The 12,173-nt window shown below is 47.9% G+C and overlaps 3 protein-coding genes across 7 annotated transcripts in view; 2 read left to right on the top strand and 1 right to left on the bottom strand.

Annotated features, from left to right (window-relative positions):
* The window catches only part of LOC110085150 (uncharacterized), a 29,570-nt gene extending 26,525 nt beyond the window's left edge, over nucleotides 1-3,045 (top strand). The window contains exons 8-10 of the mRNA XM_072978242.2: nucleotides 278-507; nucleotides 1,533-1,642; nucleotides 2,841-3,045. Of these exons, the coding sequence (XP_072834343.2) occupies nucleotides 278-507; nucleotides 1,533-1,642; nucleotides 2,841-3,020 (520 nt within the window). The 3' untranslated portion in view covers nucleotides 3,021-3,045. The remainder of the gene's footprint in view (nucleotides 1-277; nucleotides 508-1,532; nucleotides 1,643-2,840) is intronic.
* Nucleotides 3,046-3,768: 723 nt separating this feature from the next.
* Nucleotides 3,769-11,401, bottom strand: RHBDD2 (rhomboid domain containing 2). 2 transcript variants are annotated; one of them, XM_072978248.2, is made up of 4 exons: nucleotides 11,269-11,401; nucleotides 7,704-8,105; nucleotides 6,550-6,700; nucleotides 3,769-6,264 (listed from the first exon to the last, which is right to left on the bottom strand). In XM_072978248.2, the coding sequence occupies exons 2-4, from the start codon at nucleotides 7,864-7,866 to the stop codon at nucleotides 5,916-5,918; spliced, it is 663 nt and encodes a 220-aa protein (XP_072834349.2). In that variant the 5' UTR covers nucleotides 7,867-8,105; nucleotides 11,269-11,401; the 3' UTR covers nucleotides 3,769-5,915. The 2 variants fall into 2 exon arrangements, with proteins under 2 accessions (XP_072834349.2, XP_020660681.3); XM_020805022.3 differs by lacking the exon at nucleotides 11,269-11,401 and adding an exon at nucleotides 9,696-9,854.
* Nucleotides 11,349-12,173, top strand: part of LOC110085131 (uncharacterized) — a 28,293-nt gene continuing 27,468 nt past the window's right edge. For all 4 annotated transcript variants that reach the window (XM_078379371.1, XM_078379370.1, XM_072978247.2 and 1 more), the window contains exon 1: nucleotides 11,349-11,483. In XM_078379371.1, coding sequence (XP_078235497.1) covers nucleotides 11,474-11,483 — 10 coding nt within the window. In that variant the 5' untranslated portion in view covers nucleotides 11,349-11,473. The remainder of the gene's footprint in view (nucleotides 11,484-12,173) is intronic.

Here is a 12,173-nt window from a genome sequence, read left to right as displayed (position 1 = left end):
CCCCCTCTTGTTCGTTTGTCTAATAGTGAAATAGCGCTAAACTGAATGCTTCGGAAGCAAGAAGCTTCATGAACTCCATCCCTGGTATGAAATGAAACAAAACTAAAACAGATGAACGATCTCCTTCATTTTTATTTTTAAGCCAAGGAAAAAGCAGGCCTTTTCTCATGCTTTGTCGCTGTTCAAACTGGTTTCAGTCTTGCAACAAATGGATGGTGGGAGAAAACAAAGTTAAGAGAGATCTGTAACTTCCTGTCTATCTTTTTTTCCCTTACAGCAACCTCTCTTTATATACCCTAAAGCTTGGCTTGTCTGAGAAGCACACTCCTCCGAATGAGCTGTATACCGTTGCCAGGATCATCCCCCACTCCTCTGATATTGTGCTAATCCAGTTGGCAAAATCTGTCCCCATCACTTCTTCGGCCCACCCTGTTTGCCTTCCTGACCCTTCCCGGGTTACACGTCCAGGAACTGAGTGCTGGACCCTCGGATCCAAGGGAAATCATCGTGAGTGAGTTGGTTTCCGGCATCGGAAGCTGAAAGCAACCCTCTGTTCCCTGTTTTGCCCGTGGGGCATTGATTGCGAATTTGTTCCCATTGCGCCATCAAAACAGGAGGGTAAACAAGATAGGATCTGGGTTTGAATGACTGGTTTCCAAAAAATGTTGGGTGGGTAAGTGAGGGAAGACATTCAATATATATAAAGGAAAAAAGTTATTCACTTATATCCCTACACTAGATCTCTTTATCAGAATGTACAGTTTCTCAAGGAAACTGTACATTCTGGTGGAGGATAGGCCATGATGGGCTCAAGTTACAAGCAGCCAGATTTCCGTTGGATATCAGGAAAAAGTTCCTAAGTTAGAGCAGTACGACGACAGAGCCCATGACCTTGAGAAGTACAGTCATGCTCCGCTTTATGATTACCCTGTTTAACGACGAATTCGCTTGATGACGATGTTTTTGCGATCGCAAAATGATGGTTTGAATTGACTTTTTTCCGCTTTGCGATGATCAGTTCCCTGCTTCGGGAACCGATTTTCGCTTTACGACGATCAAAAACAGCTGATCGTTGGGTTTCAAAATGGCTGCCAGGTGTACAAAATGGCTTCTCGCTGAGTTTAGGAGCCATTTTTCGCTTTACAGACACCCGAAAATGGCCGCCCCTATGGAGGATCTTCACTGGACGGTGAGTTTTCAGCCCATTGGAACACACTGAATGGCTTTCAATGCATTTCAATGGGCTTTTTTATCTCGCTTTATGACGTTTTCACTCTACAGCGATTTCGCTGGAATGAATTAACGTCGTTAAGTGAGGCACCACTGTAGTGAGCGCTCCAATGCTGGAGGCCTTCGAGAGAAACTTAAACAACCCCCTGGCAGATCTGCCTGGATGTGGGTCATTGCCTCAAGCAGAGGGCTGGACTGGATGGCTTTCGATTCCCTCTTCCAGCTTCATGATTCTGTGGTTCTACGAACAAGACCGTGTTGCCAAAATGACAGCTTTGTGCTGTGGGGTTTCTTTCCAACAGATTCAAGCAAAGTCCTTCAGTGGACAGTCAGCTCCCTGACGGACTGCATCCTCACGCCGTCCTTGGCATTAACCTGTGCAAAGATGTCTGATCACAAAAAGAACCTTGAGGTAATTTGCTTAATTTAGTTTTAGCAAGGCATCACCCTCCCTTTATGAACCTGCTCGGGTGCTAAAACTCTCAGGAGAGGCCTTTCTCTCGGTCCCTTCATCTTCACAGGCACACTTGGTGGAGACACAGGAGAGGGCCTTCTCTGTGGCTGTTTCCCAGAGACTCTGGAACTCCCTGCCACTGGAGGCCAGCCTGGCCCCATCTTGGCTCTCCTGCAAGCAGATAAAAGACCTCTCTTCAGGCTGGCTTTTCTTTAAAGAACTGGGTTGACGAAGCGGATATTTTTAAAGGGAGCATTTCCCCCCCGCCTTTTACTTCTGTTTTTAATATTGTCCTTATTATGCGTTTTAATATGATACCTGTTTATTGCTTTTTAAGTATTGTAATGGTTTATGATTCGGCTTTTAACTTTGTCCCTTTTAATACCATAAGCTGCCTTGGATCCTTTAAGAGAAAGGCAGCATACAAATATTTTAAATAAATAATGTACAGTGGTGCCTCGCAAGACGAGCACCCCATTTAATGATGAAACCGCATTACGACAAACTTTTTGCAATCGCAAAAGCGATCACTTTACGATGGTTTCAATGGGGGAATTTCGCTTTGCGATGATCAGTTCCCTGCTTTGGGAACCGATTCTCGCAAAACGATGATTTTCGGCCAGTTGATCAGCGGTTTCAAAATAGCCGCCGGGTAAATAAAATGGCTCCCCGCTGTTTTCTGGAACAGATTCCTTGCTGCACAGGCAGCGAAAATGGCCGCGCTATGGAGGATCTTCGCTGGACGGTGAGCTTCAAGCCCACAGGAACGCATTAATTGGGTTAATGGGCTTTTTAATTTCGCATTACGTTTTCGTTCTACAGCAATTTCACTGGAACGAATTAACGCTGTAATGCGAGGCACCACTGTATACTGTATAGTAAATGTCGTTCATGAACTAACTAGAGCCAGACAAATGAAACAGAGACCAGGGACACAGGGAGCATCGTACCATAAACTTTGCTGGCTGGTCTGGGGCCCCATCCTCCTTTCTTTCTTTCTTCCTGGCCCACCTCATGGGGCTGTTGTGATGATGAAGGGGAAGAGATCTCAGACTAGAGATGTAACGTGTGTGTAATGAACAGATCCATCAGAGGATCCCCACTCAAATTACACGCATTTCTGTTTCCATGACTTCTTTTTTCTTTGTTTCGGTAGTTGACTGCCGGAGGGCCCTTTGTTTGCTCGGGAGAGAAGGGGCAGATTTATCTAGAAGGAATCGTTCCACTCTCTGCGGCAAGCCAAAGCAAGCCGAAGAAGAAAAATGAGCACCAGCCAACCGCTTTCATTCAAATGGCACCTTTGGTTCCATGGATCAAGTCTCAACTTTTCCCTTGAAAGGGAGACAAAGTCAATGGGGAGGTGGAGCTGCAAAATGTAGGGAGGGCTGAGGGGGGGGAGAGACATGCTTAGAATAGCTGGTAACTGAGCTGCATGTTAATTTCCTGACTTCTCTTTTGCTTAGTCGCCTTTGGCGAGTGAAAACCAGCTCTAGGCGACCAGCAAAAGAAGCTTTTGTAGAACAATCACAATCTAGATGTGGTCTTTCCTGTGCTTTTAGGCCCTAGGAGCACTGTGCACGAGACACTGAGAATGGGTTTATCAACCCTGGTTAGTTGCAATGTGTGGATCTAACCTGTGTAGGTTGAAAGAGAAAAGCCTCTAAAGGCTGGCAGTTGCAAAACCATATCAGGAAGCAACTGTAGTAATAACATGTTTCCTAATAAGGCTTCTTGAAAGCTTCTGACAGGTCCTTTAGTGCAAACTAGGAGGGATCATATGATCTTAATGCAAATATTGTAGAGATAATTTGTTACTGCCCCAGCTTAGTCACTGTGTTAGAGAGTTTCCAAGAGATACAAACGAGGCTTTGAAGCAACTAATTGTGTCAAGGGCACCAACGCAGTGAAGAAACCAGTGGTTCCACTTTAAACCTCAGGCTTGCGGGCATTAAAATTGTGGGAGGGTTTGCCATCTAGTGGCTGCCTGAAGGTCCTACATAGAAATGAGTCTTCCACGCCTGCTTTGAAGTTTCACAGGCTCAAGGGAAGTCTGCCTCCTAAAGGCTGAAGATGGTACTGCAGGCTACAGACAAATCTTTATTAACATTATTTTAATTCATTAAAAAAATCCATAGATGTACATTCCAGAAACCCTTAGTCGTCAATTCCTCGCTTCAGTGTTGACATTTAACAATCTTGAAGTTACAGCAGATACACACATTTAAAAAATACACAAATTCTATTTACATACCATCTTGTGAGTTGGGACTCTCCTCTAAAGTTTATTCCCCATTTATGCTAGGTCATCTTCACTGTCTTTGGTGATTAGCTGCTGCTTCATTCTCTCTATTAATTAAAATTAACTCTTCACATATGGATGTAATGGATTCTAGTCCATTTCCAGAATAAGTATGTTGGCTTTTAATGCATCCACTGGCCTGCCCAGTGTGTTTAACACATTTTGAAATTACTTGCCTTTAGTGTAGCAGCTAAATGCACTGCCTGGTTTCTGTCAGCTTTGTGCTGAACAGCTCATTTCAGTTCCTGCATATTTGAAAAATCTGCAGCCTGGGCTTCAGAGGGGATGAGAGAGGCAAAAAAGGCCAAAATCGAAGCAAAGCCAAAATGATTCCAGTATGAGCCAAGAAAGGTCTCCTTCTTTGTAGATACGTGGTTAGAATTGTAATATTTTTATTCAGCTTCTTTGCAGTAAAATAAAAGCATTCAAAATGGGGCTTTGCTCATCCTTTGCCTGCAAAGAGACTTATACGCCGCTTGTTCTGCGTTCCCCAGAGGAACCCAGGCTGATGTTTCTTAAAGACCACCTTAAATGGTCCCATTGATCCAAAGACTAGATTTCCCCAACATGTTCCATCCCGTGACACAAAACTTCGGCAACACCACCCAGGCTGAGAAACATCCACCCCAGGGAAAGTCATCGTCTCTCCCCTCATGCAAGATCTGTGGTCCATGATGTGCATAACGTGGATGGTGGGGCAGCCTAACAACCCTTTTAGTATATAGCACCAGAGACTTCAAGGCCATGGCAGGCCTGAATGGGAGGAAATGTAATTTTATTACAATATGACTATGCCTTTCTTTTGAGCTCTAGGAAAAAAAATTTAAGGAACAACTAAGGCCTTTGGTAAGTGTTAGATTGTCTCCAGCCCCTCACCCCCCCCCCCGAAATTAATTAAGCCGTAAACCTTACAGGTTCAGCTATTCAGAGTGTTTTTTATAAATGCCTTATCCATTAATTCAGGCTTTTATCCTTCTGGGTCCCTGAAGGATTCCTTGAACTCATGAAAGCCAATCTCTATCTCAAGGTGGGGCCTGTCCGTCTCCCTTCAGAGGCACTGGAGTGACCTGAGTGAAGCACCCCCAGCCATTTGTATGGCATTGGGCAGGCTGAATGGTTCCGGAGCGCCACTTGGAGGAAGCAGTGGGAAACCTCCTCTGAGCATTCTCTGTATCTCACTCAGAGATCATCCACCCACCCAGCCACCTGACCTAGATATTAACAGGTGAGGGCAGGAGGGACCATCTACATGCAAAGCACGTTGCTGTAATTAAGACCTACGGTTCCACCCACAGCCATAATTAATCCCAGAGGCTCCAGTCCTTTATGTTACTTACACCCAGCTTTGCTGAGATCAACCATGTTATTGATATTGATCCTTCACAGCCAGGAACTCCCAGAAAGCTGAAGAATCCACCTGCAGAAACGGAATTGGAACTTTAGATCCCTGCTCACTATGGCATATGCTGATGGATGGGTGATTCAGAGGCTACGCCTCCAACCATCAGCTCCTGCCTGGCCTCCTTGCATGCTGGCCTTATTCCAAACAGGGAAGGCCGGGGGCCCTTTTCACAGTAAAGACACACAGAAGGCATAAAAAAAGGCACAGGACACATTACACGGAACCATCCTCTCTCTCTCTCTGTTGGGACCGACAAAGAGATGTGAGATCTCTTGAACACGGCTTTGGGAAGGAGGCGGATCCCTGTAGAGTTCCCTGTTGGCAGTGTACGTTCTCCAAAAAGGCATTGATGAAGCAGCCCAGAAGGTCGCTGGATCTTTGCTCCTTCAGGCAGGGATGGCTGACCTTGGTATGTTGGCTTGTAAGGATCTCTTAATCTCTTCCCTTGCCTGGAGTAGACCACTCCCCCCCATCTGAGAGGAACCTCTCCTTCTTCAATGCAGGGCAGAGATTTGAACCACCCGCCGGGATCAGCCCACGTGAACCCGGCACAGTCCCATGGCTTCTGGGGCAGCCCCTGCAGCCAGGACCCCAGCAGTTTGGTGGACACCAGAGCTGTCGGTCTTCCTGGGGACCTGCCAGTTCGACCCGGTGAGATGCAGGGATGGGGGAAAGGATCCTGGTGGAGGATGCAACTGGTTCGGGGCAGGTGTCCCTCCTGCAACGCTGGCGGTGGGTTGTGGCGCAAGACCTGGCATGTATGGTGGCCCAGGTGCCTGGATCTGCGGATTGCTTTGCTGCCCAGGGAGGGTGAAGGCGGCAGGAGTTGGAGGGCTGTGATAGCTCTGTGTGGGGTAAGACCCTGGCACTGGGTTTAGCCTGGAAAGAACAGAGGAAACGAATGACTTGAGTTGCATGCGGGATATACGCCTACCTACCTACCAAATACTATTTAAAATTAAATAATCATAAAATTGTAAAATCATGGAGTTGGAAAGGGCCTGTAAGTTCACCACGTCCAACTCCCTGCTCGAGGCAGGAACCCTAATCAAAGCAGATCGGCAGAACTCTGTCCCCCATTACCCTTGAACCCGGTCCTTGCTGAGGCTGGAGCTGATGGGAGTCCAGCAAGATCTTGGAGGCTACAGGTTCTCCATTACTTACTTCCTGCTCTGGGAAGCCCTTCTTTCTGCTAGAGATCCCGGAATGAACGTCAGCCCTGGGATCCTCTTTAGCAGCCGGAAAGGGAGCTTTTGATCTAAGCGAGAGACAGTTGATTCAGGGAGATCCATGCCTAAGCGGTAGCTGTAACCATCTGAGATTAGCCATAGGGTAAGGAAAACTATCAACGTAAGAGTGGTTGAAAGATAAGATATTTCACCGAATGTTAAGGCAGAAACCCAGAAGCTACCACACACAGAGTAACCTCCTGGTAGCAACAACACTGAGCACCTCAAACAATTCCCCACGCTTTTAGACGGGACTCTTTCCTAGCCCCTCCTAGAAGTCCTTGAGAGTTCCTGGAGGTCTCTAAGTAAAAACCAGGTCTGACCCTACTTAGCTTCCAAAATCAGAGATGCTCAGAGGCATTTAAGAAGATACAGTACCGAAGGCAGAAAGATGTTCTGAAAGAACATTCAGCCATTTCAAGTGATCCAACACAGAAGCTCTGAGAGTTTCTGCTTCCACAGAACTGTCACTTTATACTGTTTTTCTGGATCACTGGTTTTATTTCTGAACTCTGTTCCAACTGCTAGTGCGGAATATGGCACAGGGAAACATGTACAAGAATTTTTTAAAAAATGCTTCACAGAAATGCCACAAACCCCCAAGATCAGACCGAACCATGCGTTTCTCATTGAGGCACTTCTTCCTGGGCACTCAAACACTGAAGTAAAACAACTTCCTATTTTATAATCTTCGAGTCACTTAGAGAACTGAAATGCAGCAGGCTAACAATTCATTTGTGGATCTTTCAGGTCTGTCCTGGTTCCACACCCCCTTTTTTTCTACTGATCTTTCAAGGTATGCTGTTTTCAGTTTTCCAAACTACATACCAGAGCTCAGCGCTGTGCAAATACTGATAAGAGCAGGCCTGACACCCTACCCCATACACACCCCTGTAGAGAAAGACAGAACATCTGGACTAAGTCCTCGGATGCCAGGGATATGAAGTACTTTGCCCTACTTCATAAAGTAGAATTTAAGTGTCTTTAGTCAGTGTGCCTTAAAAGTTTATTGTAAAATTGACTCACGTAAGGGAAGTGTGGTTTTTAATCATCTGAACAGAGTTCATGGAGGTCTGGTCAAAAGGATACAAATATTCCCGACCACAAGGCCACAGGTGTTCCCGAGAAAGGAAGAGTTTGGTATGAGCCAGGAGAACCCAAGCAGCAGCCATGGCACCAGCGCCATCCGCACATTGACCCCCAAGAGCAGCGTCCTCCTCATCCGAGAGCGAGCGACCGAGGCGGCCAGCATGGCCAAAGCCAGAGGGGTGAATCCTTGCAGGGCAGCCACTTCTAAATGCCCGGATAAGGGACCCCAGAGGAGGAGGTAGAGCAGAGCTGAGGCCACGGCAAAGGACACGGTGAGGCAGCAATGCCGCGCGGTGCCCACGGACTTCTCAAAACTGCTGGCGAAGTACCAAATGAGGACGGTGCCACAAACCAAGGATATGACATCTTCGTAAACAAAGATGTAGGTGACCAGCCTGTAAACTGGGAGGGGGAAAAGTGGGAGAAAGCAATTTTGGAGAAAAAAAACTGCTGACGGAAGAACTCAGTGAGCAGCTAATCCAGATGCTTGTATTATATGGGAAGAACTATATTATACAACATTATATATTGCATTATATTGGAAAGGTTAGATTAGTATTCCAGACACACCAGATGCATTAATCTACAGAAGGAAAGGGCAGACCTGTTGCTGGGACAGTGTTACAGCGGTGATTCTCAATCTTAATCCACACCTCCCTGTGTCTTTGAGAAACTCAGATATCTCACCAAATGCCTCCCTGGTATTTTTACTTAAAATATTGAGACAGAACATAAGGCAAAGCTTTGTGAATCTAGAAAATATGCTGAAGACATATACTGTTTTTTTCCTGCAAAGGAGTGCTTCCCCAATTCTCCCCAGTTTACCAAATCTCAGAGAAGCATGGCACTCTGGTTGAAAACCACCAGTTTAAGGGATTCCAACCAAAGAAGGAAACTACTGACCCTCAAGCAAGATTCCAGAGCCCGGTTCCCATGCCGGTCTCGCGATCTGGCCAAATCTGTCTCACACAGAGGACCACTGCGAATGCGCTAAAGCGCTACCCTGTGTTTAACACAGAACTCTGTTCAGCAGGTTGAAGCATCAGCTCTGGTTTGCAGGATGGAGGCAATTTCTGTGGACTCAGTGCATGACCTATTTTCTTTTGCTGCAATATCTCTGCCATCATTTGCTACTGCTAATCGAGATAGCCTTTGGATTTGCTCGCCCATGACAGACTTTTTTTTTGGGGGGGGGGGGGCACAGCGGTTATTTCCCTTTCAGGAAGATCAGTGCTGTAAGCCAGGCAGGTATGGTGGTTTTTCGCTAAAATACTCAGGTGCTGATCTCTGGTGTTCTGTAGAGGCAAATCGGTCACCCGCTACTCAAGACCAGTGAGATAAATACACGATGATTAGGAGAGCATACTGCTATTTTATTTCTGTATATCTGACTAGAGGGCAGCCCCTGAGCTTCAGTGCTTGGAAGGAGTAACAGGCTGAGCAAAGACAAAGAAAGAGAACCGTTATTCAGACAAGTCAGAGCAATCCGTGAAGAAACATATCACAGATTTTGAGCACTGGGTGGGGGCAACAATTTATTTTTGCCATACACTTTGAATTTATACCGGATGAGCACCTGTATGCGTGTCTTTTACAGTAGGATCCCCATATCCAGGGGGGATCAGTCCCAAGCCCACCCGCGGATGCTGGAAAACGTGGGTTACACACAGCACACCATAACGAACGCTACAACCCGCGTTTTTGCGGCATTCGCGTGGGGGGCCTTTGGACTCGATCTCCCGCGGATACGGGGGCCCTAGACGGAAGCCTTTTTCATGCACTCTTCCCAAATCAGCTAAATAAATCCGTATATATGAGATCAATAAATAAGCTAACCCAGGAGCCTGTTCCCGGCGAGGATAAGGAAGAGAAGACATTAAGAAAGAGAGGAAGAAAGGAAGCAAATAGGCCGAAGGGTCCTATGCCTCCCTCTTTCTGGAAGGGAGAGCCCACAAGGGGAGGAAGAGAGAAAAAAGGCCTTGGGGGTCTCACCCTCCAGCCCTCTTACGGCTTCGGGCCGCAGCGAGAAAGCCGAGGGGGAGTCTCCGAGCGGGCCGCCTTCCGCCCCCCACCGGAGCAGCCTCGGGACGGAGACCAGCAGCGACAGCAGCACCGTGAGGGCAGCCGCCGCCGGGAATCTCCGCTCCATCCTTTGCGTGCCACTTCCGGGTCCAAAACAGGGCTTCCGGTGTCCTCTGGTTCTCCTTCCGGTCCAGGAGCGGCCCGCGAGGACGTAGCGGAGGCCCCGCCCCTCCCTTCTCTCTCTCCCCCCCGAAGGACAAGATGGCGGCCGCTGCGCTGTTGCTATGGCAGCAGAGTTCGCCTGGCCACGCCCACAAGATCTCTCTCTCTCTCTCTCTCTCTCTCTCTCTCTCTCTCCCCCCCACACACACCCTGGATGGTGCCTAAGAGGGTCCCAATGGGCAGAAATAAATATATTAATTTTGTTATTTTTCTCCCGGACCATCTGGCTGCCTTGCCACGGCTCTGGCCGCTTTCCAGGATTAGAACAAGCATAAAGGACATCTCCACCCCACCCCGTCCCAACCTACAGATCTATAGTGTGTATAGATCTGGGGTGGTTTTTTTTTTAATATATAAAAATGTGGGGAGCAAGGGGGAAGAGGTAGCAAAGAGGCAATATAGGGTGGTTGTTTTGGAAGGCCTGGGTGGGCCGTTGGGAACCATATCTTCTAATCTAGGGCATTTTATTAGGATTTCAGTTCTGGAGTTATTTATCAAGGTTTCTAAACAGGAGGGGGAGCATCCCTAGATAGATGGTTACTTATTAAATTAGTTAGAAACATAGTGGAGGCATTCTTAAAGTAGCTAGTTATTAAGTTCCTGTAGATGAAGGCATTCTTGGATAGAGTAGTTATTGTTAGTCGTTCTTACAGACAGCAGGGGCATTCCTATATATACTGACTCAGTTTGTTAGGGACTTATAGATAGCAGAGGCCTTGTTAGAGTAGTTAGTTATTAAGTTAGTGGTTCTTATACTGTGGGCATTCTCAGATGGAGTAGTTAGTTACCGTGTTTCCCCGAAAATAAGACAGGGTCTTATATTAATTTTTGCTCCAAAAAACGCATTAGGGCTCATTTTCAGTGGATATTTTTTTAAAGTTACAACACTCTATGTTTATTCAAATACAGTCCTGCCATCTTCTTCTGGTTGCTGCACAAGGGTGGAAGGTGGGGGTTTCACTGAACTGGGGCTGATTTTTGGGGGGGTAGGGCTTATATACGGTGAGTATCCTGAAAAATCATACTAGGGCTTGTTTTCAGGATAGGGCTTGTTTTCAGGGACACTGGGTATTAAGTTAGTTGTTAAGGACTTATAGATAGTGGGGTGTTTAACTTAACAATTGAATGTCCCCGCTATCTACGAAGCTCGTATAAGACCTTGTTGTCTTAAGTCGACTTAACAACAACAGCCCGCTTTGGGCAGCCAAACGACGCTGCCCCTCCTTCTCTTCGAAATCCCCCCCCCCGTGCTGCCGAACTTGCTGGTCTATTCCTCGTCCTTCGCTTTCCCTCGACCACCACCCCCGTGGCTGCGCCTCACTTGGTAGGCGCCGCGCTCTCTCATTGGCTGCTCCTCCCCGCAGTCGCAGCGGCGGCAGCGTGACGTCGTTGCCCCCGCCATCGTCGTCAGTTGCTGCTCCAGCCGGGGAAGGCGGCCGACGGAGCGGGTCGCCCGGGGGGCCCCTTCGCTTCCCCACCGCCGCCCGCTTCTCTCGCCGGTGCGCCCGCCGGGGTCGGTGGCCGGGATGGCGTCCGGTAGGTGGGAGTCCTTGCGCCCCCCGCTTCGCCCGGCGGGCCCGCGGCCTGGGGCTCCTGGGGCTGAGGAAAGGGGCGTGGCCTGCCTGGGAGGCGGGGCCGCCATCTTGGATTAATCTGCGCCTGCGTAGTCACGCCGTTGCTGGTTCCTCCTCCTTTACAACCTTTGGCTGGGACTCTACCAGTTGGGCGGAGCTAATCCATTGTGGGCGTGGCCGGTTTAGAGTTTGCTTATTAATCTATGCTACTTGCATTTTGCCCCTCCTGCCCCTTACTTTGTGCTCACAACAGGCCTGTGAGGTAGGTCAGGCAGGGGCAGAGACGAATCCCGGTCATCAGTGACTTTTTGGGGGGCATTTTAGTTTCATCCCTTTGTAGTATTTGTTTTTTCCCCCCAAGTAGATGGTTCTAAGAAACTCAGAAACTGTCCATGAAGGTCAAAGCCTGTCCCCCCTTTTTTTAAACTGGCACCTCTGGCTCAGAGGTAGACTACCTCTGCACATGGAGGTTCCACTGAGCAATCATGTCTAATAGCGGTTTGGCCCTGTCTGGTCACCCAAATCACTGAGCAGTCCAGCAGCTCAATAATGATCTTAGAACTGCATAGCTGGAAGGGGACCCTCTGGATCATCCAGTCCAGCCCCTGTCAAGGAGGCCCAGTGAGGACTCGAACTCCCAACCTCTGGTTTT

This window comes from Pogona vitticeps, chromosome 7 (assembly GCF_051106095.1).
Source record: "Pogona vitticeps strain Pit_001003342236 chromosome 7, PviZW2.1, whole genome shotgun sequence".
Lineage (NCBI taxonomy): Eukaryota > Metazoa > Chordata > Lepidosauria > Squamata > Agamidae > Pogona > Pogona vitticeps.
The sequence above is the reverse complement of the archived record's forward strand: the minus strand, read 5'-3'. Positions and strand labels throughout refer to the sequence as shown.

Bases quoted from the DNA above. Each gene is read 5' to 3' on its own strand.
- RHBDD2 (XM_020805022.3), bottom strand. From the start codon at position 9,852: ATGGAGCGGAGATTCCCGGCGGCGGCTGCCCTCACGGTGCTGCTGTCG. The intron at 6,701-7,703 runs GTATCCTTTTGA...GGCTAATCTCAG, and splicing joins CCTTGTGGTCGGGAATATTT to ATGGTTACAGCTACCGCTTA. The intron at 6,265-6,549 runs GTAAGTAATGGA...TGTTCTTTCCAG, and splicing joins AGGGCTTCCCAGAGCAGGAA to GCTAAACCCAGTGCCAGGGT.